This window comes from Diabrotica virgifera, chromosome 2 (assembly GCF_917563875.1).
Source record: "Diabrotica virgifera virgifera chromosome 2, PGI_DIABVI_V3a".
NCBI classification, from domain to species: Eukaryota; Metazoa; Arthropoda; class Insecta; order Coleoptera; family Chrysomelidae; genus Diabrotica; species Diabrotica virgifera.
The window spans coordinates 86,002,561-86,028,867 of NC_065444.1; the positions used below are offsets into that span (position 1 = coordinate 86,002,561).

General features: G+C 34.9%; 1 protein-coding gene across 1 annotated transcript in view; it reads right to left on the reverse strand.

Annotated features, from left to right (window-relative positions):
- Positions 1-14,259: 14,259 nt before the first annotated feature.
- LOC114329741 (facilitated trehalose transporter Tret1) overlaps positions 14,260-26,307 on the reverse strand; it is a 194,658-nt gene continuing 182,610 nt past the window's right edge. The window contains exons 5-7 of the mRNA XM_050643836.1: positions 25,977-26,106; positions 24,854-24,993; positions 14,260-15,109 (exon numbers count right to left, since the gene is read on the reverse strand). Of these exons, the coding sequence (XP_050499793.1) occupies positions 14,330-15,109; positions 24,854-24,993; positions 25,977-26,106 (1,050 nt within the window). The 3' untranslated portion in view covers positions 14,260-14,329. The remainder of the gene's footprint in view (positions 15,110-24,853; positions 24,994-25,976; positions 26,107-26,307) is intronic.

The window sequence follows — 26,307 nt, forward strand, 5'->3', positions numbered from 1 at the left end:
TGTATCACGGTTTTTGCTTTAAATTTTAAAGCACCGCTTGGATTGACATGAAATTTGGAAACACATAGATAACATGCTAAAGAATAAAAATGATATTGGGTCTCTGTGTGCTTTTGTCCTGGGGGTGAGTTTCACCCCTTATGAGGGGTGAAAAAATATATTTTCAAAATAAGTTCGGAAATGGATAAAACGTCCAATTCTAAGCACTTTTCGTTCTATAGCATTTTTTCACCAAGTTAATACCTTTCGAGTTATTTTCGAGTAAATACCTTAATTTTTCAACAACAGAAAAACACGTTTTTAGGCGGTTTTTCACAAATAACTCAAAAAATAAGTGTTTTATTGAAAAAATGGGTTTTAACAAAAATATAGAAAATTAAAAATTGAAAAAAATGATGTATGCATAAAATCTCTAGACCCAGTATAAACAAAGTTCTAGCTAATGAAAAATAGGTTTATATCCGTCAAATTTCAAAGTGAATTATTTCAACGTGGAATAATCAAAAAATCATGCACTTTTTGGAGAAAAATCATTTTTTAAAGTATTTAAAAAATATGTATATCTGTTTTTAAAAAATGTTTATAGCATCAAAAGTAAGCAAGTTACTCTGAAAATAAAGTTGATCTCTTTTTTTTTGGTCAAAAAACTCGAAAGTCAACCCCCAATTAGCATCTTAAATCAAATTAATCATTACCGCTTCACGAGTTACTTTGCTCATGTATTATTTATATGATCTGTAAGTATCATCGGTTCAAAGGGCTTATGTAAAAAAAAATTGGTTTTAAACTAAATCTGTTTTAATTTTTAATTAAAAAAAAAAAATGTTTTTCTAAATAACTTAAAATTTATTAATGTGACCAAAAATCACAAAGAGTAAAAAAAATTAGTTTTTGCTGTTACGAATATTTTGGATTTTTTGCTTTTTTTTGGAAGGCAAAAATTTGTTAAGATATGGCTGTTCTAAATTTGCATACACTCGTGATTATTGACTAGTTCAAGTCCTTTTAACTACTGCTCCTTCAAAAATAAGCACTTTGAACCGATGAAACTTACAGACATAAACAACATACACGAGTAACACAACATTGAAGTAAAATTAATTAATTTCATTTTTGATGCTAATTAGGGGGTGACTTTCCCGAGTTTTTTGACCAAAAAAAAAGGAGATCAACTTTATTTTCAGCGTAACTTGCTTACTTTTGATGCTATAAACTTTAAAACAGATATACATATTTTTTTAAACACTTTAAAAAAGTTGTAATGATTTTTCTCCAAAAAGTGCATGATTTTTCGGTTATTTCACGTTGAAATAATTCACTTTGAAATTTGACGGATATGAACCTCTTTTTCATTAGCTAGAACTTTGTTTTTACTGGGTCTAGAGATTTCACGCGTATACCGTTTTTTCAATTTTTAATTTGCTATATTTTTGTTATAACTCTTTTTTTCAATAAAATATTTACTCTTTGAGTTATTTGTCAAAAACGTGTCTTTTTTGTTGTTAAAAAATGAAGGTATTTACTCGAAAATAACTCGAAAGGTATTAACTTGGTGAAAAAATGCTATAGAACAAAAAGTGCTTAGAATTAGACGTTTTATCCATTTCCGAACTTATTTTGAACATATATTTTTTCACCCCTCATAAGTGGTGAAACTCACCCCTAGGACAAAAGCACACAGAGGCCCAATATCATTTTTATTCTTTAACATATTGTCTATGTGTTTGCCAAATTTCATGTCAATCCAAGCGGTGCTTTAAAATTTAAAGCGAAAACCGTGATTCAATGTATTATAAAGTTGCTAGCCGTTGCTAAGGGCAACCGACACAATAAATCACAGTCGAAACGAAAAATAAATCTCCACTACACTTTAAAAATAATTTTTAATAATTAAATGTAACTTTCGGTCAAAATAATTTTAATTTTAAGATAATATAAGTCTTTCTTTAGTCAATGACTGTGAAATAATTTCTTAATATTTATAAATAAAGTCACTACGATTTAAGAAAACAAAAACAATTATCTCGGCTTCAGTTGGTCGTAGAAAATTTTTATTTAGTTTTGAATCTTTATTTTGTCTTCATCAACAATAACCTGCAAGTTAAAAACTCATAGGATGTACAGGGGCGGCTTCAGTTCTAATAGTACATTATATACCGCGGGACTGAAGTAGTACATTTAATCCTGAAGGTAAAGTTTATGGCCCGACCGCAGGGAGGGCCATAATTTACCTGAAGGATTAAATGTACTTCAGTCGCAAGGTATATACGATACTTTTCGTACTTCCGGTATGATTTTATTAATAATTTCAATCAGTTTTTTCTCTCTTCAACTCATTTAATAAACTGTCTTTAAAATAAGTTACCATAGTAACATTGCGTTGTGACAGTTATAATTTAGAAACATTGTCATTACTAGTGTCATTGTAAAGAAACATTGTTATTGATAATTATTGGTATCATGAGTGAAGAAGGTGTATCTGATATTGATAAAAGAGCAGCCGAAGTAGGTGAAGAATTGTTACCACCGAAATCTAGAAAACTATACGAGCAGCAGTACGATGCTTTTAAAAAGTGGTGCCGCTTAAAAAATGTGAGACAACCTACTGAAAATGCGCTGTTAGTCTACTTCGATGATAAATCAAAAGCGGTTTGTGCCTCAACTCTCTGGGCACATTACTCAATGCTGAAATCGGTTATTAACATTAGAGAAGATATTGATATAAGTAAATTTCCAAAATTATTAGCTTTTTTGAAGAGAAGAAATGAGGGATTTAAGCCAAAGAAGTCAAGAATTCTCACGTCTGAGCAGGTAGATCAGTTCTTACGGGAGGCTCCGGATGATAAATATTTAATGCTTAAGGTAAATTTGGAAATTTGTTTATATTCAGAAATTTTAAGAAATCAATTTTTTTGTAGGTTGCACTTATTTTGGGCGTTGCGGGAGCTTGTCGTGGAAAAGAGTTGGTTGATTTAGAAATCGACGATGTGAGAGATTTGGGCGATTCCTTCCTAATTGCGATTAGAAACACCAAAAATAAAATTGACCGAAATTTTGTGATCAAAAATTCAGAAAACAGTGCCATCAGTTTTGTGGCGATATTTCGGAAATATGTGGCATTGCGAAAGACAGGGACAACTCATTCAAAATTTTTTGTTCAATACATCAACAAAGAATGTACTACGCGAGTAGTAGGAAAAAACATGTTTGGTACAATTCCACGGCAAATAGCAGCTTTCTTGAAATTAGAAAATGCGACGTCTTATACGGGACATTGTTTTAGACGCACATCTGCGTCTTTGTTAGCTGATTCGGGAGCAACAATAGACGTGCTGAAGAGACATGGAGGATGGAAATCCTCCAACGTGGCCGAGGGATATATTGAATCGTCTATTAAAAATAAACAAAAAATTTCAGATAAAATATTTGGTCAAGTCGCCGATTCGTCCACTATAGTTATGCCACAGTCCTCATTCTCGCTTCCTGTTTCCGCAGGATCTTCGAAACAAACACCAGTTCAATATGAAAAGGACCTATCTGTTACTCGTCAGTTACCTGCTGCATTAACCCAGGAAAGACTGGTCAATATGACGAACTGTCACAATATTAATTTGAATATTAACGTTAATTACCATTCTAATTAATTATATTTTTCAATAAAATATCCCTTAAATTCGTTTGTTTGTGATTTAATCGTTCCGGGAGTTTCGTCAATATTTAATCCCGGAGGGATTAAATGTGACACTTTAGTACCTGTCACAAGGGAGTGAAGTTGTCACTTTAGGCCCGGAAGTACGAAAATGTTTATAACGAAATTTGCCCCCTTATTTTCAAACCCGAAATAATAGGTTGAAAAATGTTATACGCATATATTTACATTAGAATATGAAAATATAAGTCTTTATAAGGAGAGTGGCTCTTGGATTAACTCTGTACGATTTCTTTTTCAAAAAGTTATAGCCTTGGACATTTGACCTCTTGGGATAAACAAATTATAATATCTAAACAACAAGTTCACCAATCGGGCACTACAAATTTTTTTATGTTAAGTATTAAAAGATCTTCATTTTAAAGCCTTAAAAAATACATAAAAGTTATTTTTACAATAAATAAGGCAATTGCAAAAAACGGCCATTTTGGACCTTTCGCAGGCTGTTTTGCAATAACGTATTAACGAAATTAAACTTGCCATAGCTCAAATAGTAGGTTTTTTAATTTACTACAATTTTTTATTTAAAAGTTTTTCTCTAAAATGGATATCCTAATCTGCAAAATTAAAAATCTTAAAAATTGTAAATTTAACAAATGAAAATCGTCATAAATAAAAAACCGCACAAAATTTTTGGTTACATTTTAGTATAAGTTATTCCTGGCATAGCCCTTTAAAACACCTGATAGGTTTCAAAAATTCCTGAATTATATCACGTTTTTTCACCCACAGCCTGGGGTACATAGCTTCCATCTGTATCTGTCATAATGGATATTTTTTAAAGTCTGTTTCATATTATTCATATTCTATCATATTGGATATTTTCTTAAATGAGTTTCAAATCTCTATTATGTTTGCAGAAAGGGGCTAAAGGGAATTGGTTACCGTTGTACAGTAGAACAGCCTTGGATTTTTTTTTTTTTTTTATAGGAAAAAGAAGTCGCATCCACCAAAAGGTTATTAGCGACGGAACAAAATATAAATAACAAAAGTAAACAACTACAGGTTGTACAGAATGTTATGGATTTTAGATAATTAACTATATTGTCGCAGGAATAGTTTTGACCTAGAGCCTGTGGTAGAGCGTTTGGGATCTTGTAGCGCTGTCTTTCTTGGTCATATTTACTACAAACTATTAAAAAGTGTTCGACTGTTAATCGGACATTACACTGATCGCATATAGGTGGATTATTCTTTGTGAAAAGGTAAGAGTGCGTTAACCTGGTATGTCCTAGACGTAAACGCGCAACCGCAATTTGTTCTCGTCTATTGCGCGACGATGGAAACCACTGAGACACATTATTTTTTATTTTATTTAACTTAGAATTAGATTGAGACCACTCATTTCGCCACAAACACAATACTTTATTTTTAAAATAAGCTTTTAAGTCACTGGAAACACACTTGTCTATCGGCTCCGAAAAATCACTTAAAATTGCCTCTCGTGCAGTCTTGTCAGCTTCTTCATTTCCTGTTATTCCGACGTGTGAGGGAACCCATACAAATTGAACGCTTCTTCCATGTTCATGAGCTTGGGAAAGCTGGTATTTTAGCAACTTTTCAAAAGGATGTTTCGGAAAAATGTGTTTTAATGAGTTTAGAGAGCTAAGGGAATCTGTTATGATCAGGGCTTTGGTGAGTGTAAGCTCGTTAATGGGGAATTCTGACGACGAGGTCGAGGCGCGTGTTGAAGCGAGATTCAAGTGGGTCCTAATTTAAACGTCGGCAAAGAGAGATATAATATTATATAATAGTGGAAAAGAAAGAGAACGCAGATACCCTACAAGACGGTAAAATTAGTAATATTTACACTTTGTGATAAAATGTCCCGAATATGTCCCGAAGAATACAGGCAACCAAAAAGTTGACTGCTCTCAGTGGTGGAGATAAAAGTATTAGTTGGCTTTTTTTAATTCTCACAATGATAAAAATTAGAACAAAACGTAGTTTGACCATAAAATTACCACGCCACTGATCATACCCTCGGCTGACAAGACATCCACACTATCCGCAGGCTAATAAATTTTAGCATTTGGTGTTATTTTAAGGGTCATAAATACCAAATTTTGACAGAAATTTCTCTATCTATTCTTACGTTTAATCTTTTTCACGTTGGGTTGAATTCCGTCTTCAGTTTTTATCCTTTTCTGTTACATTTTTTTATTTCACTCATAGTGTCGCAACACGCTCTGTCAGTTTTCCTCTTAAGAAGTTTCACAGCACGGTATATGGCGTAGAGTTCAGCTGAAAATGTGCTACATGCTGGGGGTAAACGAAAAAGAAGATTGTTTTCTGAAGAAACGATTGATGCCCCCACACCGTCTTCGAACTTAGACGCATCTGTGTAGATTTTATGGTAGTCGGGGTACTTATTTATGAGGTCCTCGAACTTGGAACGAATCAGAGAATGGTGTGTATTAGATTTATCGAAATACTCCAGAGATGCATCACAGGTTGGTAAATCGATCAGCCAAGGCTCGGGGTATTTAATATCCGAGGAGAAAACCTCCGGAAAATTAATGTTTAGGTTTTGAAGTATGGATTTAATTCTTTCGTAATATGGTTTTTTAGTATAGCGAATATCTTGGAATATGTTTACATATTTGTTTGTAAAAGTGTTTTGATATATTGGCTTTGAAATATTGCAAGCAACTGAGGCTGCATGTGATAGAGCGAGGTACATGCGGCGGTGATGTAGCGATGGTTCTCCGAAAAGAGCATAAATGCTGGATACAGGCGTAGTTGGGAAAGCCCCTAGGATTAATCTAAGACTTTTATTATGAATAATATCTAATGATTTCAGTAGAGATTGATTAGCAGTGGAATAGGCAATTGCTCCATAATCTAGCTTAGAACGTATTAAAGATTTATACAGGAGGAGTAGAGTGGATTGGTCTGAGCCCCAGTTTTTATTACAGAGAGATCTTAATACATTTAATCTTTTATTACAGGAAAGGATGAGTTGTGAGATGTGATTTTTCCATGTTAACTTTGAATCGAAGATTAAACCCAAGAATTTGTGGTGATCTCTAAACTCCAGCTGTTTCTCATACATTCTTAGGTTAGGAGGTTGTGGCAAGGGGCTTGAAGAGAATACAACTCCTATTGATTTTTCTATTGAAAATTGAAAACCTGTAAAGTTAAACCAATTTTCGAGAGTATCTAAAAAGTTTTGAAGAATTGACGACATTGAGGAAATATTTTTACCTTTAATAGATACCACTAGGTCATCAGCGTATAAACGAGCCTGTAAGGGTGCTTGAATGTTTTTGATGATGTCATTTATTGCTACCAGAAATAGTGTTGGACTGAGTATGGATCCTTGGGGTGTACCATTTTCCAAACTATAAATATTTGAAAAGATATTATTTATTTTTACTTGAAAAGATCTGTTATTTAAAAAGCTTTGGATGAAAGCAAGGCAGTGACCTTGAATATTCCATTTATGAAGTTGTCTCAAAATGTTGTACTTCCAAGCTTTATTAAATGCACGTTCTAAATCAAAAAATATAGCAACACATTTTTGGTTTGTAGCAAGAGCTTCATGTATTTCACTTTCCAAGTCTAAAATGTTGTCTGTGGTTGACCGATCTTTTCTAAAGCCATTTTGTTCGGAGATTAAGAAATTAGAATTTTCTAAAACCCATGAGAGCCTGGAGTTAACAATATTTTCTAGTAATTTGCAGATTGTTGATGTCAGAGATATGGGTCGATATGATTCTGGGTCATATTTAGGTTTATTAGTTTTTAGGAGAGGAATGACTATTGCATTTGACCAAATAGCTGGCCATTGGTGGTGAAGCCAAATTCTGTTGAATATGTTTAAGAGATACGTTATGGCTGAAGCAGGGAGATGTTTCAGAAATGCTGAAGGAATATCATCAGGCCCAGGACTAGAGTCCTTCAAGTTAAGAATAGATGAGTTTATCTCTTGAAGAGAGATGGGATGGTTTAATGAATTATTTTGTGCTTCAAACGGATAAATGGGATTTTGTTCGGCGAATTCTTTGGCTTTGAGAAAATTGGCGGTATACTGTTGATTCGATGAGTGGCCTTGATAGATTCTTCCAAAAATGTTTGCAATATCGCTGCTCGATGTTATGAAATTATTATTTTCTTTTAGCCCCGTGAAGTTATATGAAGTGTGTAAACCAGATATTTTCCTAACTTTGTTCCAGACATCAGAGAGGGGGGTATTGCTATTAATTTCCGATGTGTATTTGTTCCATGAAGATCGTTTAGCAGTTTTGACAGTTAGCTGTGCCCTTGCTTTTAGCATTTTGAATTTTAATTTATTTTCGGGTGTTTTATGTTTTTTGTATCGGTTTAGGGCTGATTTACTTTCACGGATTGCTGTAGCACAACTGTCATTCCACCATGGTACAGGACATCGGCCTTTAACGGATTTAGATTTACCAATAAATTTGTGGGCGGCGCTTAAGATAAGTTGATTAAACTGCTCTACATTCGAGTTCACATCGTCTGTTATATCCAAACTGGAAATATTATTATCGATATATTCGGAGAATGTTTGCCAATTTGCATTTTTTATTCTCCACTTAGATATGAATATGGGACCTGATGAGGGATAATTATGGTTTCTAATTAGGATTGGAAAGTGGTCACTACCATATGTATAGGTTTGAGCATCCCAACTGAAACAATGAGCTAAATTTGGGTCGCAAAGAGTTAAATCGATGCATGAGGAATACCCTGTTGAAATATTGAACCTTGTAGGGCTACCATCATTAAGAAAATTTATATTAAGTTGATCTAAGATATCGGCAATACTTGAACCTCTGGCAGATGTGTGATCTGAACCCCAAATTATGTTGTGAGCATTAAAGTCGCCTAGAATTATACGAGGACGTGGCAGTTGCTCTAATAACCTGCAAAGGCTATCAGAACTTACTTGTATGTCGCAAGAAAGGTAAACATTGCAAATAGATACTAAACTGGTAGATGTGATTCTGATAGCAACGGCCTCCAAATCACTGACTATTGGAATTTGTACCGCCTCGATGGATTTGTTTACTAGGATCGCTACACCACCGCTTGCACGACTTGCATCTGTACGGTCTTTGCGGAAACAAGTGAAATGTTTTGAATTGTACAACTGATTGGCCTTTAAGTTTGTCTCCTGTAGACAAATAATATCTGGAGAATATTCAGATAAAAGAAGCTGTAGCATAGGGAGACGATGGAAAAATCCATCAATGTTCCATTGAAGTATCGAGTTGAATGTTGTTAACAGATTCGGAGTTAGATGATACTGAGCAATTATCTACAGAAGAGTCACTGTCTAAGTCAGAAATCTCTTTCCCTAAATGTTTATGAAGTTTCTTTTGAAGTTTTGTAAACTTAGTTTTTGTAGATCTATCATTTGCATATTGATAGCTGCTTTGTAAAAGATAGAGTAAACCAGGCATATCAGTTGTAAATTCTTTAACGACGCTAATAGTGTCGGGGGAGCCTTGGACATTATCAATCAGTAAGGACAATTGGTGGTAATTTAAAACGAATGGTGGGGTATGATTATCAATAAAATGTTCAAGAGTTTCCCGTGTAGATGGGACTTTAGATGAGCGCGGTTTTTTTGGTTTAGAAGATTTGGGTTTTGCAAACAGATTTTGTGATGAAATTGCTGAGTCTGAAGGAGGAGTATCGATCTCACCAATACTGCGTTTTATGGAAGAACTTGCATTTTCGCAAGTGCTATTAGAGTTTTCACTTGGATGTTGTGGCTTTATTACCTTTGGAAGTACTGGAGCAGACTCATTGAAGAGGTGCTGATAGATTGGAGGATATTGCTTTAGGAGTTTGTGAAAACGGTATTGCCGCTGAATGTGGATGACTGAAAGTGTTGCTATGAGTAGGAGTATTAGTAATTTCTTGGTCATAGAGATTTGTAGGTGTAGGTGATATGCTCGGATTTGATAATGCATAACTTGATGACTGCTGAGTGTTTGGTAACTTGTGTAATATACTTGTTGGGTCTGTTTGATTTGGTACTTCATTGTTTGAATCAATATGAGTTGATTCCGTTACTGAACTGTTATTGCATTGGGATGATATGTGTCCTGTATTTTTGCAAATAAAGCAGGTGAGTGTACCTTGTGACAAAAATATGCGGTAAGGTGTTTGGTCGAAATTTATTAGAATAGAATCTGGAATTGGTGATGTTATAGGGCTTACATAAACTTACCTCCGAAAGCTCAATATGTGACTATATTCGGGAAGAGTTGAGCTAATTTTCAGAAATGTTATTGGGGAAATAAGCTTTAAACCAATATTCTGTAATTCTTCAACTAATACTTGATGAGGAATTGACGGGCAGACACCAGACAAGACTAGTCTTTCTGCTGGAGAGACAAGTCTCCGTGCTGTTACAATTTCGCCGAGTACTTCTATAGAGCCATGTTGTTGCATGAAATTATCTACTACGGTTTTGTTTGCCAAATACATGCAGATTCTATTATGAGATAATCTAGATGAAAAAATAATATTTTTTGGGTTGATTATTGTGCCCAACGGAATTAAATAATCCTGCAGTTTAGCATTATCGATACAACTAAATACAATTGCTTGGGTCTTACTCGGAAAAGAGTTTGAAGCGGCTGATGCATAACTGTTTGTGATATTCGAACGTTGATTTACTGGACTGGTTAGATCGGAAGGTGTGTTTAGATTGTGTGAAGTCATTTTAGCTGCGGTGGCGAAAGCTTCAGTCCGGCTCTGGTAAGTGACAAACCAACCGCATGCTAGCTAACCTCACAAAATGATTGAACGTTGGTGTATATTTATTATTTGACGTTTTCTTTTCACAATAATAAAGTAATAATTACGTATAGATAACTTACGTAGTAGTATCTAGTAGATAAACACTTTAATTTTAAAAAACTATTTAATAATACCACTTGTTTTTAGTAAAAACTAGGAGTACAATATCAGTACAACTTCACCATACCTTGCCAGGGCCGGTCTCACCAGCCTTGGATTAATCTATAAATAAACGTCTCTCTTCTGGTGTATGCTCATGACCTAAAGTGTTCATTACTGTAAAATATGATTACAATACACTAACTATCCGCATTGGGAGAAAAATCCTTTTGCCTGTTTCTAAAGTAACAGTCTTTAGCATGCTTGAGTGTTACAGGAGCCATGGGAACAGCCCCAACGGACGCGCTAAAAGTTCTGCTAAACCTACCACCTCTTCATATATACATACAGAGTGAAGACAAATCAACAGTACACCGGTTGATCCAGGGCCAAGCTCAAATGAGTATGATGCAGGGAGCTGATAACTTAAGGCTATACCAGAACATAAAGGCAGACCCCGTTGTAGGAATGCCTGTAGACCGAATGGTTACGAAGTATAGTTTTAACCAAAATTTTCAAATTACAATATCAAAAAGAGAGGACTGGGAAACTGGTCCGCCGCTAACGGCAAACTCAATATGGTATACGGACGGCTCCAAACCGATATAGGTACAGGGGCTGGAATATATGGCATAAAACCAAGGACGAAAGTCCGGGTATGTCTAGGAACATACGGGACCATATTTCAAGCCGAAGTAGCTGCTATACAAAGGTGCGCTATGGAACTAATCAGCCGAAATCTAGATAACGACTAGATCGTTATCTATTCGGATAGTCAAGCGGCTCTAAAGGCTCTCAGTTCGGTACAGATCGATTCATGGGTGGTATGGAACTGTTTGAATGTCATCTCTCAGGTGGGAAGTTGAAACATGTTGACACTTGCCTGGGTGCCGGGGCATAAGGGTCATCGTGGCAACGAGAAGACCGATGAATTGGCCCGAGAAGGCGCATCTACGCCACTGGTTGGTCCGTAACTCTTCTTTGGAATCGCAAATACGATAAAAAGAGCAGTCATACACAAATGGGTGCAACAGAAGTCTCTTGAGTGGTGGAACAACTCACCAGGACAGAGGCAGGCCAAACAGTTCATCAAAGGACATTCGGCTAAATTTACAGCAGACTTACTTTCGCGCTGTCGCAGGACTGTCAGAAGGATAGTGGGTCTGCTGACTGGACACTGTAGACTCAATAGACACTTGAGTCTCATAGGCCTGACAGAAGAGGACACCTGTCGTTTCTGTCTGGAAGGAGAGGAAACCGCTCTACACGTTCTGTGTCATTGCGAAGGTCTCGCACGAGTGTGGTTTCTAGAACTCGGGGAGGAAAAACCGGAAGTACCAGGCTAGATGAAAAGGCCACTATCAAGGCTGTTGAGTCTCATTACGAGGACCAAGCTAGATGAAGTGCTTTAAAAGAAGGGGGAAACACAATAGATCTGCAAAGGTCGCAGTGTATCAAGCTCTATTGGCCGCACCATTTTCTACATCCAAAGTAAACAGTCTTTAATGCTTCTGACAAGTAAGTTCCAATCCTTAAATTCCAAACCATAACAGTTCCCCTTGTTAAACGCTTTTATTTAGTTCAATAGTTTGCGTCAAATCTTTAGACGTTAATTTGACTGCCTCTTCTCCAATGCAAATGAATGAAAATTTGCAGACATATGCATTCGCAGGAACAATACACGAATAATCAATAAAAAAAATGTTTTTATGCTTTTTAATTGTTTAAATAAAAAAAAACGATTTTAATGGAAAATGCTTAAATTCTCCTGTTTTTTACAATGTAAAAACTTGAAAGTTTTGCGGATTGTAGCTAATGATATGAACTATACATAATTTCACTTTTTACGTTAATTGTTTACGTTATGCTTCATAAATAAACAATAAAGTTTCAAGTTTTTAAAAAAATAAGAAAAAAAAATTTAAGAGACGCTTTTCTTTAGTTACGAGTGACTAAAATTAAAAAGATTATAAAAAATCAACTAAAAGTCAAAAAATAAAAAAAAATAAAATATCTAACACATTCGTTAAAGAAAAGCGTGGGGCGAAAACCGTTTATTCGATGATGACGCGCCACGCTTTTCTTTGACGAATGATGTGTTAGATTTTTTTTTATTTTTTGCCTTTTAGTTGATTTTTTATAATCTTTTTAATTTTAGTCACTCGTAACTAAAGAAAAGCGTTTCTTAAAAATTTTTTTTCATATTTTTTTATTTTTTAGATAAATTTAAATCACGAACCAAAGCGTCACCTTGAGTTAATAAATGAGGCTCAGTGGCTACCTCAAAACTAGGATCTTATTATCATCATTTTCTTCTTGATCTGGTCTAGGATTTTTACTGTTGCCAATTTCTGTGAATGTTGGAGGAGGCGATATGGGTAGTTATTGACTATATATGGATGACTGTTCGGATCGCAGAAGGCAAGTTGGGATATTTTAAAGTATGTTTTGACTTTCTTGGTATCGATAGTCTGTGATCTGTTACGTCGGTTTCCTCTACAGTCTATAGCATTGGTACTTTCGTATTATTTATTTAACATAAATAGGACGCAGATCTTCGCTGTCCTTGTCAGTTCTTTCTATTCTACGAAAATCCCCTCTGCTGAAAATAATCTTCGATTTCACTAAACTTTTCAACCTTGTCTCCGATAGAGTTAAATATAAAATAAAACAAGTCAAAAGGAGGTCTCTCCGAAAATCCAGAAATCCATACAACCTATACCAAAATTGAAAAACATAAAGGTCGGGCCATCGGAAAGAATTCGCCGGTCAATTCCTGGGGAGTATTAGGAATCCAAAGTTATTAGATGCTACGTAGGTTACTAAGTAAAGTGTCTGGATGAAGCTGAACTCTTGGCAATTTTTAAGCAAAAATGTCGCAAAAGGGCTGAGAGAGCAGTTCCCAGGCCGGACTTCAATGCCAGTACTCTACAGCCGATAAAGGTGAGGAACCTCATTATCCTCAGATCTTATATTTTCTATGCAGGAAAATCCTATTTATATATCTATTTGACATTAGTTTTCGACCTGCTACCAAGTAAGAGCTTTCGTTAAAGATATTTTGAGTGACGACTATGTTTATTTTACTGTAAGGTCTTCTTCTTCTTCTTCCTACTTTATAAATAGGCTCAATGCCTGTTTTACTTCGGTTTTTAGCCTTACTTGACATTGTCTGACCATCTTTTCCTCGGTCGTCCCAATGATCTTTCATTTGGCGATTTGTCTCTTGCTATTCGTACTATTCTATTTTCTGTCATTCTTTCTATGTGTTGATTCCATTCTATTTTTCTTCTTTTGGTCCACATGTTTATTTCTTCTATACCACATCTCGATCGTATTTCCTCACTTCTTACTATGTCTCTTAGAGTTTGTTTTGTTATTTTTCGTGAGACTTTCATTTCTGCTGTTTCCAGCAGTATTTGTGTTTTCGCCGTATCTGCTCTTGTTTCCGCTGTATACGTCATTATCGGTCTTGTTGTTGATTTATATATCCTGGTTTTCGTTTCCATTGTGAGGTATTTGTTTCTCCAGATTGTGTTTTGAAACACCCTGCTGCTCTGTTCGCCATGTTCATTTGTTTTTGTACTTCTTCTTCCACTTTTCCGTAGCTTGACAGGTACGGTAAGTATAATTAATAATTAAATAAAAAGTTATAAATAAAAAAAAGTAAACAAAATATTTATCATTTATTTAACAAAAATAACACATACTGTATATAAATAATAATTTAGTAAAACAGTCTTAAACATCTCCACTCCCAGTCTGTTCGTTACTTCCCTGTCTTCGTCGGTTCCTTCTACTCCACAAAAATCCTTTCTGTTGAAAGTAATCCTCGATTTCACTTAAACTTTTCGACCTCGTCTCCGGCAGAGTTAAATATAAGAACAAACATGCCACAAGTGAGGTCCCTCCGAAAATCCAGAAAACTCCAGAAATGCCTACGACACTTCTCACTAAAGGAAAAACTTTAGCGACACCAAACAAAGCCAAATTGAAGAACATAAAAGTCAGGCCGCCGGACAGCCCCCGTATCTTAGCCGGGAATAATTCCCCCAATAAAACTCCGGGTAGTATTAGGAATCCCAAGGTATTAGTTGCCACGTAGATTAGTACGAAAAGGGCCGGGACGTAGTTGAGCCCTTGGCAGTTCTGATTTAAAAACGTGGCGACAAAAAGGGCTGAGAGGGCAGTCCCCAAGCCAGACGTCAATGCCAGCGCTCTGCGGCCGATAAAGGTGAGGAGAAAACTGCCAATTATCGAGAAAACAAAACGGACGCACGCTGTCAGGATCGCCACCATGTAATGATCGACTTTTTGAGACCCCTGAATGTGCTGTAAGATGTCTACAGCATAGAATACAATAAGATACGTGCCGGATAATAGCTGAAGTATGTTAAATACATTTATAATAATTAGAGGTTTCAGAACTTCGGGTTGGAAGAGCGTCGTGATATTTGCTTTTGTCTGTGACTTTTTTTCTGATTCTAGTCGATCAACGAGGTGCTGCATTTCTTGTTTTGCCTAAAATAAACAAATGTTATAGTAAAAGTATTTTTTCTACGGCCATGCTAAAAGAGCCACTTTCACGCACGTATTTCGTTTCCGAAAGTTGCACTTTCCCGCACGGCGTGCGTGAAAATAAATTTTCCCGCACGGCGTGCGGGAAAGTAAAATACCTTCTAATATGGCATTATAATATATTATAATACATGCAATAAACTAATATTTAGATATTATTTACTAATTTATTTTAAATTTATCTTATTGTAAAAAACAGTAAAATCCTGTATAAAAGGTATATTTAAAATCCCTCAAAAGGGCCACATCAAAATCACAACTAACTAGTTTTCGACTGGTTTACCAGTCATCATCAGTGCTTACCTAAAATGAATATAACCTGATAAAATAATGCAAAGATATTGAAATTTTGACTACGGTTAAGAAAATTATAGGTTATACTTACGTGCAATGTACATGCTAACCACCAAGATATTGTTTAACAAAAATATGTGGGTCAACGAAGAAAAATATCGAGTTCTTCAACTCGTCATGCAGGGCAAAGTATTTGGCAGGAGAGGACCGGGACGCCGTCGTATCTCGTGGTTGAAAAACCTCCGACAATGGTTTGGGATAACCTCCGTGGAGCTGTTTCGCAGAGCAGTCAACAAAACAATAATAGCCTTGATGATCGTCAACATCCGGACCGGACAAGGCACTGAAGAAGAAGATGTGGGTCAAAGCCCAGTAAAAGTTGTCCGTCAAGGAAACATTGGTTTAAAATGCTACATTAAGCTAGGATGTTGACATTAAGCTAGATGGCTGAAGATGACAAAAGGATTATTGTGGCTAGTAACAGATAAATTGTGAACGAAGCAGTAAAGGGGGGGGTGAAAAGTGATATTGTAAATGTGTTAAGAAAAAAGTTGTCGATGGAGTGAAGATTTTTCTTAACACATTTACAGTATCACTTTTCACCCCCCTTTACTGCTTCGTTCACATTCACACTTATAATAATTTATCTGGTACTAGCCACAATAATCCTTTTGTCATCTTCAGTCATCTAACCACTTTTATCTATTCATAACATACATATAAATTACTAATATCATCATCCACAGACATCCACATTATACAAATTTTCATCTACATATATACCACCACCATATTTCTACATATGGCTATTCTCACCCTACCTATTCAATCTGTCATTACCAACATATAACACTCATCTTTAGTAAAATCAAATCAAAAGTCTAATTTTCTGTCTGGGTTTCGTTCATGTTTCTTTCTCACTAATTTCCTCACAGACATCTCATACCCCCCAGGCCCTACTGTCATCATCCTATTACGGTTTTGGTTTTTGGACCCTTAGGGATCCGGGCAGCCTGCGAAGTCTTTAGGAATTAGTCGCCTAAGTTTGAGCTTGTGCTTTCTTAATGATACATCCCCCCAGATTATTTAAGACATTTTTACACCTCAGTCACCCCCATTGCAATTTCTTACACACTTACCTACACAAATTCCAACAGCTACCAATAAGTTAAATAAATTCGATAACTTTAAATCAACATCAATTTAAGATTTGATTACTGAATTTAGTTCTCGCATACAAAACTTTTGTGTAATGTGGTTTGTCTAACTAACTCCACTAAAGTATACGTGAATACATTTTTAACTATAACAACTAGTTTAATGAATTTGAAATGATAATTTTTACAATGGAGTGTGTTGTTACATCTTTTCTAATTTTAACAAGCTGTACACCTTAGTATTTAAATATGACAGGTTGATTTTCAACTTCCTGTGGAACTGTTATTTCTGTCTTGTCATCGTTCGGAGGCCTCTATCCATTTCATTGTCACTTGCCTTCATACTTTCAACATGTAAACAAGTCAAGTCCACGGCTCAGATGTTACCTGGGGCAGATTAGCTAAATATTTTAAACATCCTAGCTTAACGTCAACCAAACTGCCAATATTAAAGTGGATGACCAATTGACAGAGGCAGTCTCCATAGATAGAGAAGTGAGGCAAGGATGCATCCTGTCACCGGTGCTGTTTAATATATACCCTGAATGTATCTTCGAGCAAGCTCTGGGAGAACTACAGGAAGGCGTATTAGTCAATGGAGTGCGTCTGAACAACATTAGATATGCCGAAGACGCTGTAGTTTTTGTAGACAGTCTAGATGGTTTGCAAAGAATAATGTCGCGCATATCAGATATAAGTAGAGAATACGGACTTGACAATACGAAAAAAACAAAGTACATGGTAGTCAATAATCGCGAAATATTAAATACACAGCTTTTGGTTAACCAACAACTAATTGACAGGGTCGACAGCTACACATACCTTGGTACCAACATAAACAGCCAGTGGGACCACTCAAGTGAAATAAAACAACGCATAGGAAAAGCGAGATCAGCGTTCATAATGATGAAGTCTCTTTTCAGAAGCCACGATTTACCTCTTGCTACCAAAATCTCTATCATCAGATGCTATGTATTTTCTACGTTATTATACGGAGTAGAGGTCTGGACAGTTTCCGAGGCTTCTTTGAGAAAACTCGAGGCATTCGAGATGTGGTGTTACAGGCGCATTTTAAGAATTTCGTGGGTGGATCGTGTGACTAATGTTGAGGTTTTACGTAGAATAGGCAAGGAATGCGAGAATATTAACACAATCAAAAAGCGCAAACTAGAATATCTTGGCCATGTTATGAGGAATGAACAGAGATATAGCTTTTTGCAACTCATTCTTCAAGGCAAGGTATTTGGAAAGAGAGGACCTGGAGAAGAAGAATATATTGGCTTCAAAACCTGAGAAAGTGGTTTAATACATCGACAACCGAACTATTCAGAATAGCAGCAAGCAAAGTTAGGATAGCCATGCTGATCGCCAACATCCGGAACGGATAGGCACCTTAAGAAGAAGAAGCTTAATGTAGCATTTGAAACCAATGTTTCCTTGACGGACAACTTTTACTGGGCTTTGACCCACATATTTTTGTTAAACAGTATCTTGGTGGTTAGCATGTACATTGCACGTGAGTATAACCTATCATTTTCTTAACCGTAGTCAAAATTTCAATATCTTTGCATTATTTTATCAGGTTATATTCATTTTAGGTAAGCACTGATGATGACTGGTAAACCATTCGAAAACTAGTTATGTTGTGATTTTGATGTGGCCCTTTTGAGGGATTTTAAATATACCTTTTATACAGGATTATATGGTGTACAGCCAACTACAGGAAAACTTTTTCCTTGTGGATTTTTTATCTTATTGTGTTCATGTTTTAATGAAATTAGCGCATTAATTCGATGAAATAAAATTATTTTGACATAATATTTAAAAGTCAGATCAATAGCCAATTACAATGGTTTTGAATCGTCGTCATGGAAACCAATATCGTAGTCGTGGTAACCCATTATATTGAAAGTTTGGTTTTAACAAACCTTGTCAAAGAATTAATTTGTGTATTTTCACTTCTAAATTAAAATTGATATAACTCTATTTTTTGTGGCTTTTTTCCAAACGTACGGCCCTAGAAAAAATATTGTTCCTAACTCATGCGGAAAGTGTCTTCCCCGCACTCGACTGATTGCCCGAACTCTGCTATCGCGTCGTTCGGGTCAACGGCAGTCTCGTGCGTGAAAATATCACTTTCCGCACTAGTTAGGAAAATAACTATTTCAGATTGGTTAAATCACTTTTATAGAGAGTGATAAAAATAATTTATTATTATCGTAATTCGTCACATTCACTTTGCTTTCAATTTTATTTAACCAATGACTACCAACGCGAAAAAGAAGACAGAAAAATGGAAAGTGAGAAACGTACTTCGAATCGTTACTTAGAATGTTAAACGGTGGTCACCAATAGCTGCATTATAGGCTGCGTACAGCGTCACGGCCACGGCGTAGGAAAATTGTTCGTTTTCGTTACTTCTAATAAACTTTGAAGGACAAAAACTATCGTACAACCGAAAATAGTTTAAAAAGACTACTAAAACAAATTCAAATTAAGGGGTGAATTGAAGTGACCACCGACTTAGCCGGTTGTGTCCAATACACACCGTAGGCTGCGTACAGCGTGTATTGGAGACCATCGACTAAAATAGTTAAATACGTGAGAACAAGAAATAACTAAACAACTGGTGAAGTCTATAACACTGAATAAATCCGAGAGTAAGCTTAGCAGGTGAAAAATAAGGTTTTTGTACTGATGTAGTATTTGTCATAAAAGTCTAAGATACGATATAAGGTCGATTTGCACCGATATGTTTAATGGATACAAATTATTGGATATGTAATTTAGGATGTTAACATATTACAAAAAACAAGGGTTGCCCGATCTAATCTTGTTCTAACTATAATTAATAAATAAAATATGGCATTTTTTTATAAATTAAAACAAAATTTCTACCCGGGCAGATATTACTTCAGATTTTTTAGGTCATTCTAAACAAAAAAGGTCTTTTGCAATTTTTCTCGTTGATCGTTTTCTAAATAGTCCAGAAAGCCACTGCGCATCCGCTAGGAAAAATATTCTAATTCGGATTTTTTGCACAATCTTACTCAAAAAGGACCCCTTTTAACAAATTTGCATGTTGCCAGGACCAAAAGTTGGTCAATAATTTTTTAAACGTTTTTTTTTGTTTTTTTTTCTAAAATTATTTTTTTTCATGGAACAAATTTTTTTTAGGTTTTTTGGATCATTCAAAACAGAAAAGGTATTTAGTGACTTTTCTCTAAAGTAAATAGTTTTTGACATATAAGCGATTAAAAATTGAAAAATTGCGAAATCGGCCATTTTTAACCCTCAAAAACTATGTGAAAAACTGAAAATTTGAATGTTGCCAAGGTAGGTAGATATTCTCTAAACATCGGTTGATGAAATCCCGAAGAGTTTCTTGCAATATAATATTCAAAACTCCTTTGTTTTTTAATTGCTAATCAAGCGTGCGCGACACTATTTTCCACCGTTGCATGTGTATGCAGTATGGTGCAAATGAAAGGAATAAATTCGTTATTTCGTAAACCAGCGACTTGAAGGAAAAATCCCGAAACAGGTCATTTTTATTTTTAAGTTATGATATTGTGACATATATGGTATAGTAGTGACGTCATCCATCTGGGCGTGATGACGTAATTGATGATTTTTTTAAATAAGGATAGGGGTCGTGTGCTAAAAGGTTCTTCAATTCTGTATTCAGTAATATAAACATTTACATAATTATTTATACAGGGTGTCCAATAATTTAATTTTTTTTGTCAATTTGGCAAATGATTTAATTTAATAAAAATTTTTTGGACACCCTGTATAAATAATTATGTATATGTTTATATTACTGAATAGAGAATTGAAGAACCTTTCAAATGAGCCAACACACGACCCGTATTCTCATTTAAAAAAAATCATCGATTACGTCATCACGCCCAGATGGATGACGTCACTAGTATAATGTATATGCCACAATATCATAACTTAAAAATAAAAACCGACCTGTTTTGGGATTTTTCCTTAAAGTCACCGGTTTAAGAAATAACGAATTTATTCCTTTCATTTGCACCATACTGTGTACACATGCAACGGTGGAAAATAGTGTCGCGCACGCTTGATTGGCAATTAAAAAACAAAGGGGTTTTTGACATTGTATTGCAAAAAACTCTTCGGGATTTTATCAATCGATGTTTAAAAGATATCTGCTTACCTTGGCAACATTCAAATTTTCAGTTTTTCACATAGTTTTTGAACGTTAAAAATGGCCGATTTCGCAATTTTTCAATTTTTAATCGCTTATATGTCAAAATCTATCAACTTTAGAGAAAAGTCACTAAAGATCTTTTCTGTTTTGAATGATCCAAAAAACCTAAAAAAATTTTGTTCCATGAAAAAAAAATAATTTTAGGAATAAAACAAAAAAAAAACGTTTAAAAAATTATTGACCAATTTTTGGTCCTGGCAACATGCAAATTTGTTAAAAGGGGTCCTTTTTGAGTAAGATTGTGCAAAAAATCCGAATTAGAATATTTTTGCTAGCGGATGCGCAGTGGCTTTCTGGACTAAAATAGTTATAAACAATATAAAACTGAAAAAAAAACGAAATATAACGGTTTTCAAGGCTCAAAACATAAGTATAAAACATCATTCTTTTAAATAAAATAAAAATAAAATATCATCAATCTTTTGGACTTATTTCATTCTGAAACATTGTTTTTTAGTTGTTAATGCCCGTCTCCCCATAAGAAATCTTCCTAAATAACAATTAAAAAAATATGTTTTAGAATAAAACATGGCTAAAATTCTTATCGAGACCTGATAAAAAAAGGTTTGAACTTGAATTTATGTACTTGATGATTACAAAAATGATATTTTTTACTTGTGTTTTTGAGCCTTGAAAATTGTCATTTTTTGTTCTTTTTTCAGTTTTAAATTGTTTATAACTCAAAAACGATCAGCTTTAGAGAAAAATTACAAAAGACCTTTTTTGTTTAGAATGATCCAAAAAACCTGAAATAATATCTGCCCGGGTCGAAAAAATTGTTTTTAAATTCATAAACAAATTTAATTTTTTAATTATTAATTATTTATAGTTAGAACAAGATTAGACCGGGCAACTCTTGTTTTTTGTAATTTTTTTTTGTTCTGATTCTGGCCTTGGTTTATAACCTTTAGCCATTTTTTTGTAATTGTTAACATGCTAAATTACATATCCAATAATTTTTATCCATTAAACAGATCGGTGCAAATCGACCTTATATCGGATCCTCTACTATAAAGCATATAAAGTAAATTACCAATAAAGTATTAAAGTATAATATTGCAACACTTGATGCTCCTCAAGAAAGCATTTGACTACATAAGACTCTTTTGTAAAATAAAGAATGTGTCTTGGATATTAAACAAACCATTGAAAATATTTAAAAAACAACAAGATAAAAGTCAGATTATGTAGAAGAGAGTTATTTTATTTTACTTTGCAGAAGAGCTAGACCATAAAAAACAAAAAACCATGAAATCCTTTATAAAATATAATATATGTTAAAATCCCTATACAGGGCTACATCATAAAACAAACAGAACTAGTTTTCAATCGGTTGACCGATCATCATTAGTGTTTTTTTTTAATCGAACATGCTAACCACCAAAGTAAAAAATAACCTTTTATAAAGGATTTCATGGCTTTTTGTAATAAATGGTATACAGCCAACTACAGGAAATTTTTCCTCGTGGATTTTTTTATAAAAAAACAACTTATGAGCGACAATTTCAAAGTAACTTATGAATAACACTACAGAAGGGGATTTAGAACTAAAAATGGAACACTGGAGAAAACTTCTTGAGGAAGAAGGTTTAAAACGCAATATGATAAAAGCACAGTATTTGGAATGTTCATGTTGTGAAAACATGATAATAGTTTTAAATGCAAGGGTAAGAACAGAACAAGTGGGTCGCGGTGGAGGTGGAGGTCGCAGTCGATGTCGATATCCATGTAAAGCAAACACATTGTAGTGAATGGAAGAGAACAGAGCAGATAAATCGCGGTGGAGGTTTAGCGCGATGGCATCCAGGAGGTTTACATCGATGCTTTTGAAAATAAAATGAGTTTGTTTTACATGGATGTCTACTGCGCGGCCTACAAGGATGCTTCCCTGTGATTGGTCCGTTCGAAGCCAAGTTGTCATTACCTGCGCTATCTGAGTTGATACTTTTTATATAATCCCGTTTTTGTATTCAGTTTATTTTTGAATTTCTAAAGTAATTAAATTCAGTAAATTTTTGAAATATGAAGGAGGATCTGATTATTTACAGCTGACATTTCATTACTATCATCACTTGACTGACACAACATCGCAAAAGCACAGACTTTTTGTCATTCAAATTTCATTAAACTACTTCACTTGATAGTGGTTCTAGCTCGACTGACAGCGCAGGTGACCTCCTTGCTATGTGCTGTCGACATCGACCGCGACTTAACTAGTAGCATCCACCGTGACCTACACCTCCACCGCAACCCACTTGTTCTGTTCTTACCCTTAGAATCGATCTAACAAAGTAATGGGGAACCAGATGGAGATACATGCAGTAGAGTTAGGTCGGGATGGATGAGGTGTAAAGTGAAAGAAAGCGAGTTGTGTATTATGTTACAAAAAGAATCCAATAAATCTGAAAGAAAACTTCTGTAAAAATACCATACGATCAATTGTGATGTACGGAATTAAAAGTGAAAAAGAAACTGGAAGAACGAATGCATGTGGCGAAATAAAAATGCTTAAATGGATGAGTGGAGTGAGAAAAACGGATCAACTTAATAAGATTGAGTATATTAGGGAAAGTCTAGGGGTTGAACCAATTGATGCCAAAATGAGAGAGCATATACTAAATTTAAAATCAAGATGTAGTAGAAATAAACAAACCAAGACACGTTAAATGCTACTATGAGCACTCCCGAATCATAATTTACAATGTATAAACTTTGGAAATCATGATTTGGGATTCTGCATTGTAAATTATGATTCGAGAGTGCTCCTAGTAGCATTTAACGTGTCTTGGGTTGTTAACTGCATCTGGATTGTAAATTTAGTATAGGTTAAGATAGTTCGGGATGTTCAATGTCGAAACACCTAATATACTGTGTATTCCTCAGCAGTCACACTCATTGTTCTATCTGTTCAGCAAGCTCAATTTGATAAGGTTTGACTTGGTCGGTGCTACGCCAGTTCTAAAGCGGTCCATCTTGATCGGTCGTCCAGTCGCTTGAAATTCAACTTTGTGGAGTTGGTAACACGCTGGTGGTTTGTCTAGCCAGGCGCTAAGTAAGCATTGTCTTGATTTTAGTCAGGATACGGCTCGTGGCGGTTATCAAAGGTTTGCTTGAAACTTTCGTTAAATTCGTGGGCCGTTCTACGGGAGTCATAATCTGAGTGACCTGAAGCTTTATAGAGTTTATGCAGAGGGATTGGTCTCATGCAGTCGGTAATGAGTCTACACCTTTCGTTCAAGTTGGCGTTTATTTTTTTGGCGCACGCAGGTCTCTTCCATACCGAACAGGCCTTTTCCGCCGTTGAGAGATATTGCCTCATTTCATATCTCGTATATTTTATGAAGATTGTAATCCAATTTTTCATGGTCACGTTAGGACATTGATCGCTGCACTGATTGATACGAAGAGTTTTCGTAAATCTGCTTACCTCTTTGTCCCTTCAAAAAAAATAGTCGATGATGGCTCGATACTCTAATTTTCAATTTTTACCATTTCAGTGGGTTTCTTAGTTTAATTTGGTGACGTGGAACTTTAAGCCGGATTTATGTTAGGACAGGGCTTAGAACAATAGAAAGCGCACGTCCCCGGTATCGTCCCGTTCCGCTGTACGATACACTAGCTAATGCTTTTCATATCAGACGATTCTTCAATGTAAGACAGCCGTGTCGTCAACGTCCCCGTCCTATCATAAGTCAGCCTTTACTCTTATAGTTATTAATTATTCGTTGTTATATTAACAAAAAAATTTCTTTATCCACGGAACTGGTCTAACTAGATATTACCTTCGTGAAATTCAGGTTTCTTGGAGAGTTTAACTGTGAACTTCGATTTATAATATGAAACAAAAGGACATTTCTTTATGAATCCATTCTTCATTATTTTGTCAATTTTTGGCAGCGAGATTCTTTAATATTTTTATTATATCTCTTAAAATCCCACGAATAATATGTGAAAAAACAAACAATGTATTGCAAAACCTTCTAAAAAAAGTCATACCTTTATTTTATTTCCTCCCCTCAGCCAAACTAGAGCTTTCTTAGCATCTTCTAGTTTCTCTTGTCTTGTTAACCATACTGGACTCTCTGGTAGAAAGAAGAATACCAATAGTGATGTTACAGGCAGGACAGTACTAGATACTAAAAAAATCATAAGATAACCAAACTATGATACAATTAACAACTAATATATTAGGGGTGTGTACTGATTCAACTCTTGTTTCCTACTTAATAACTTAATATCCAATCATTTGCTTTTGATTTTTTACATCTATGTGTTTCGGATTCTGTTTACTTAATTTGCCTTAACATGTTCTGAAACTGATTTCTTGTGGCATATCTAAGTTAAATATTATGTTTGTATGAAGTTAAAGTTAAGCCAGAATTGATTATAATGAAAATTACATTTTGCTTCACGTTTTGACTTCCACTCCCACATAAAAATTATTGCATTCACATGGTTTTTATAGATGCAGTTCTTTGATCTCTCTTATATGTTGTTAGGTTTGGTTTTGGACAGGGTAGATCTTAGTGTATTGGTTGTTTTGAATGGTGTTGTGATGTTGTACTTATTTCCTGTAGTTTTTAATTTTTCCCATAGGCCCTTTATTGTTGTCATTTTTAAATCCCTTCTTGTGACTGATCCTGGATTACTTGTGGTGTTTTGTTGTTTCCTTTCTTCAATTTTGTGAAATTCCTTGTTCATAAATTTGAATGGGTAATCATTTTTTGTTAAAGCCTTTGTTAGCAGGTTTCTTTCTTTCTGAAATTATTTTCAATAGAGCAAGTGTTATGAGCTCTATCATATAATGATTTGATAATTCTCTTTTTGATGCTTACGTTGTGGTTTGAGTGGTAATTTACATATCTGTTGGTGTGGGTTGCTTTCTTTGTAAGCTTTGGTTGTATATCCTGTATCCTCTTTTATGATTAACACATCCAGAAAAGGAAGTAAAGTGTTGTTTTCTGTTTCCATGGGGAATTTGATTGATTCTTCTTTACTGTTAATATATATTGAGGTTTGTGTCCTAGATTAATAGCGATTCTATTAAAGTATGTCTATAAATACTGTTTATGGTAGTTTAAATAATTAAAGCCGTTTAAAATGTGGTAAAAAATATTACCTGCAACATATCTCCACGGTAATAATGATCCCAGTGCGTAAACTAGCAGAATTCCAAATGAGTAGCTGGCTAAGGGCACACTTGAAAATAAACCTCGAAGACGTGGTTCTGATATCTCTCCGATCAAGACCTGAAAATAAACGGCATTGATAAATATGGCGTTTAAGAAAACTATTGTTTTAATTGTTATTGGATATGTTCATTGGACAGTGCTTGTAGTTTTGTTACAGAGTTGGCATCTACAAATCACACTTTCCTTCAAGATCCAAAATCAACATTTAATCAAACTTTTTTTACTTCCAGTCTACAATTTTTTGTTTGTGGTTATCTT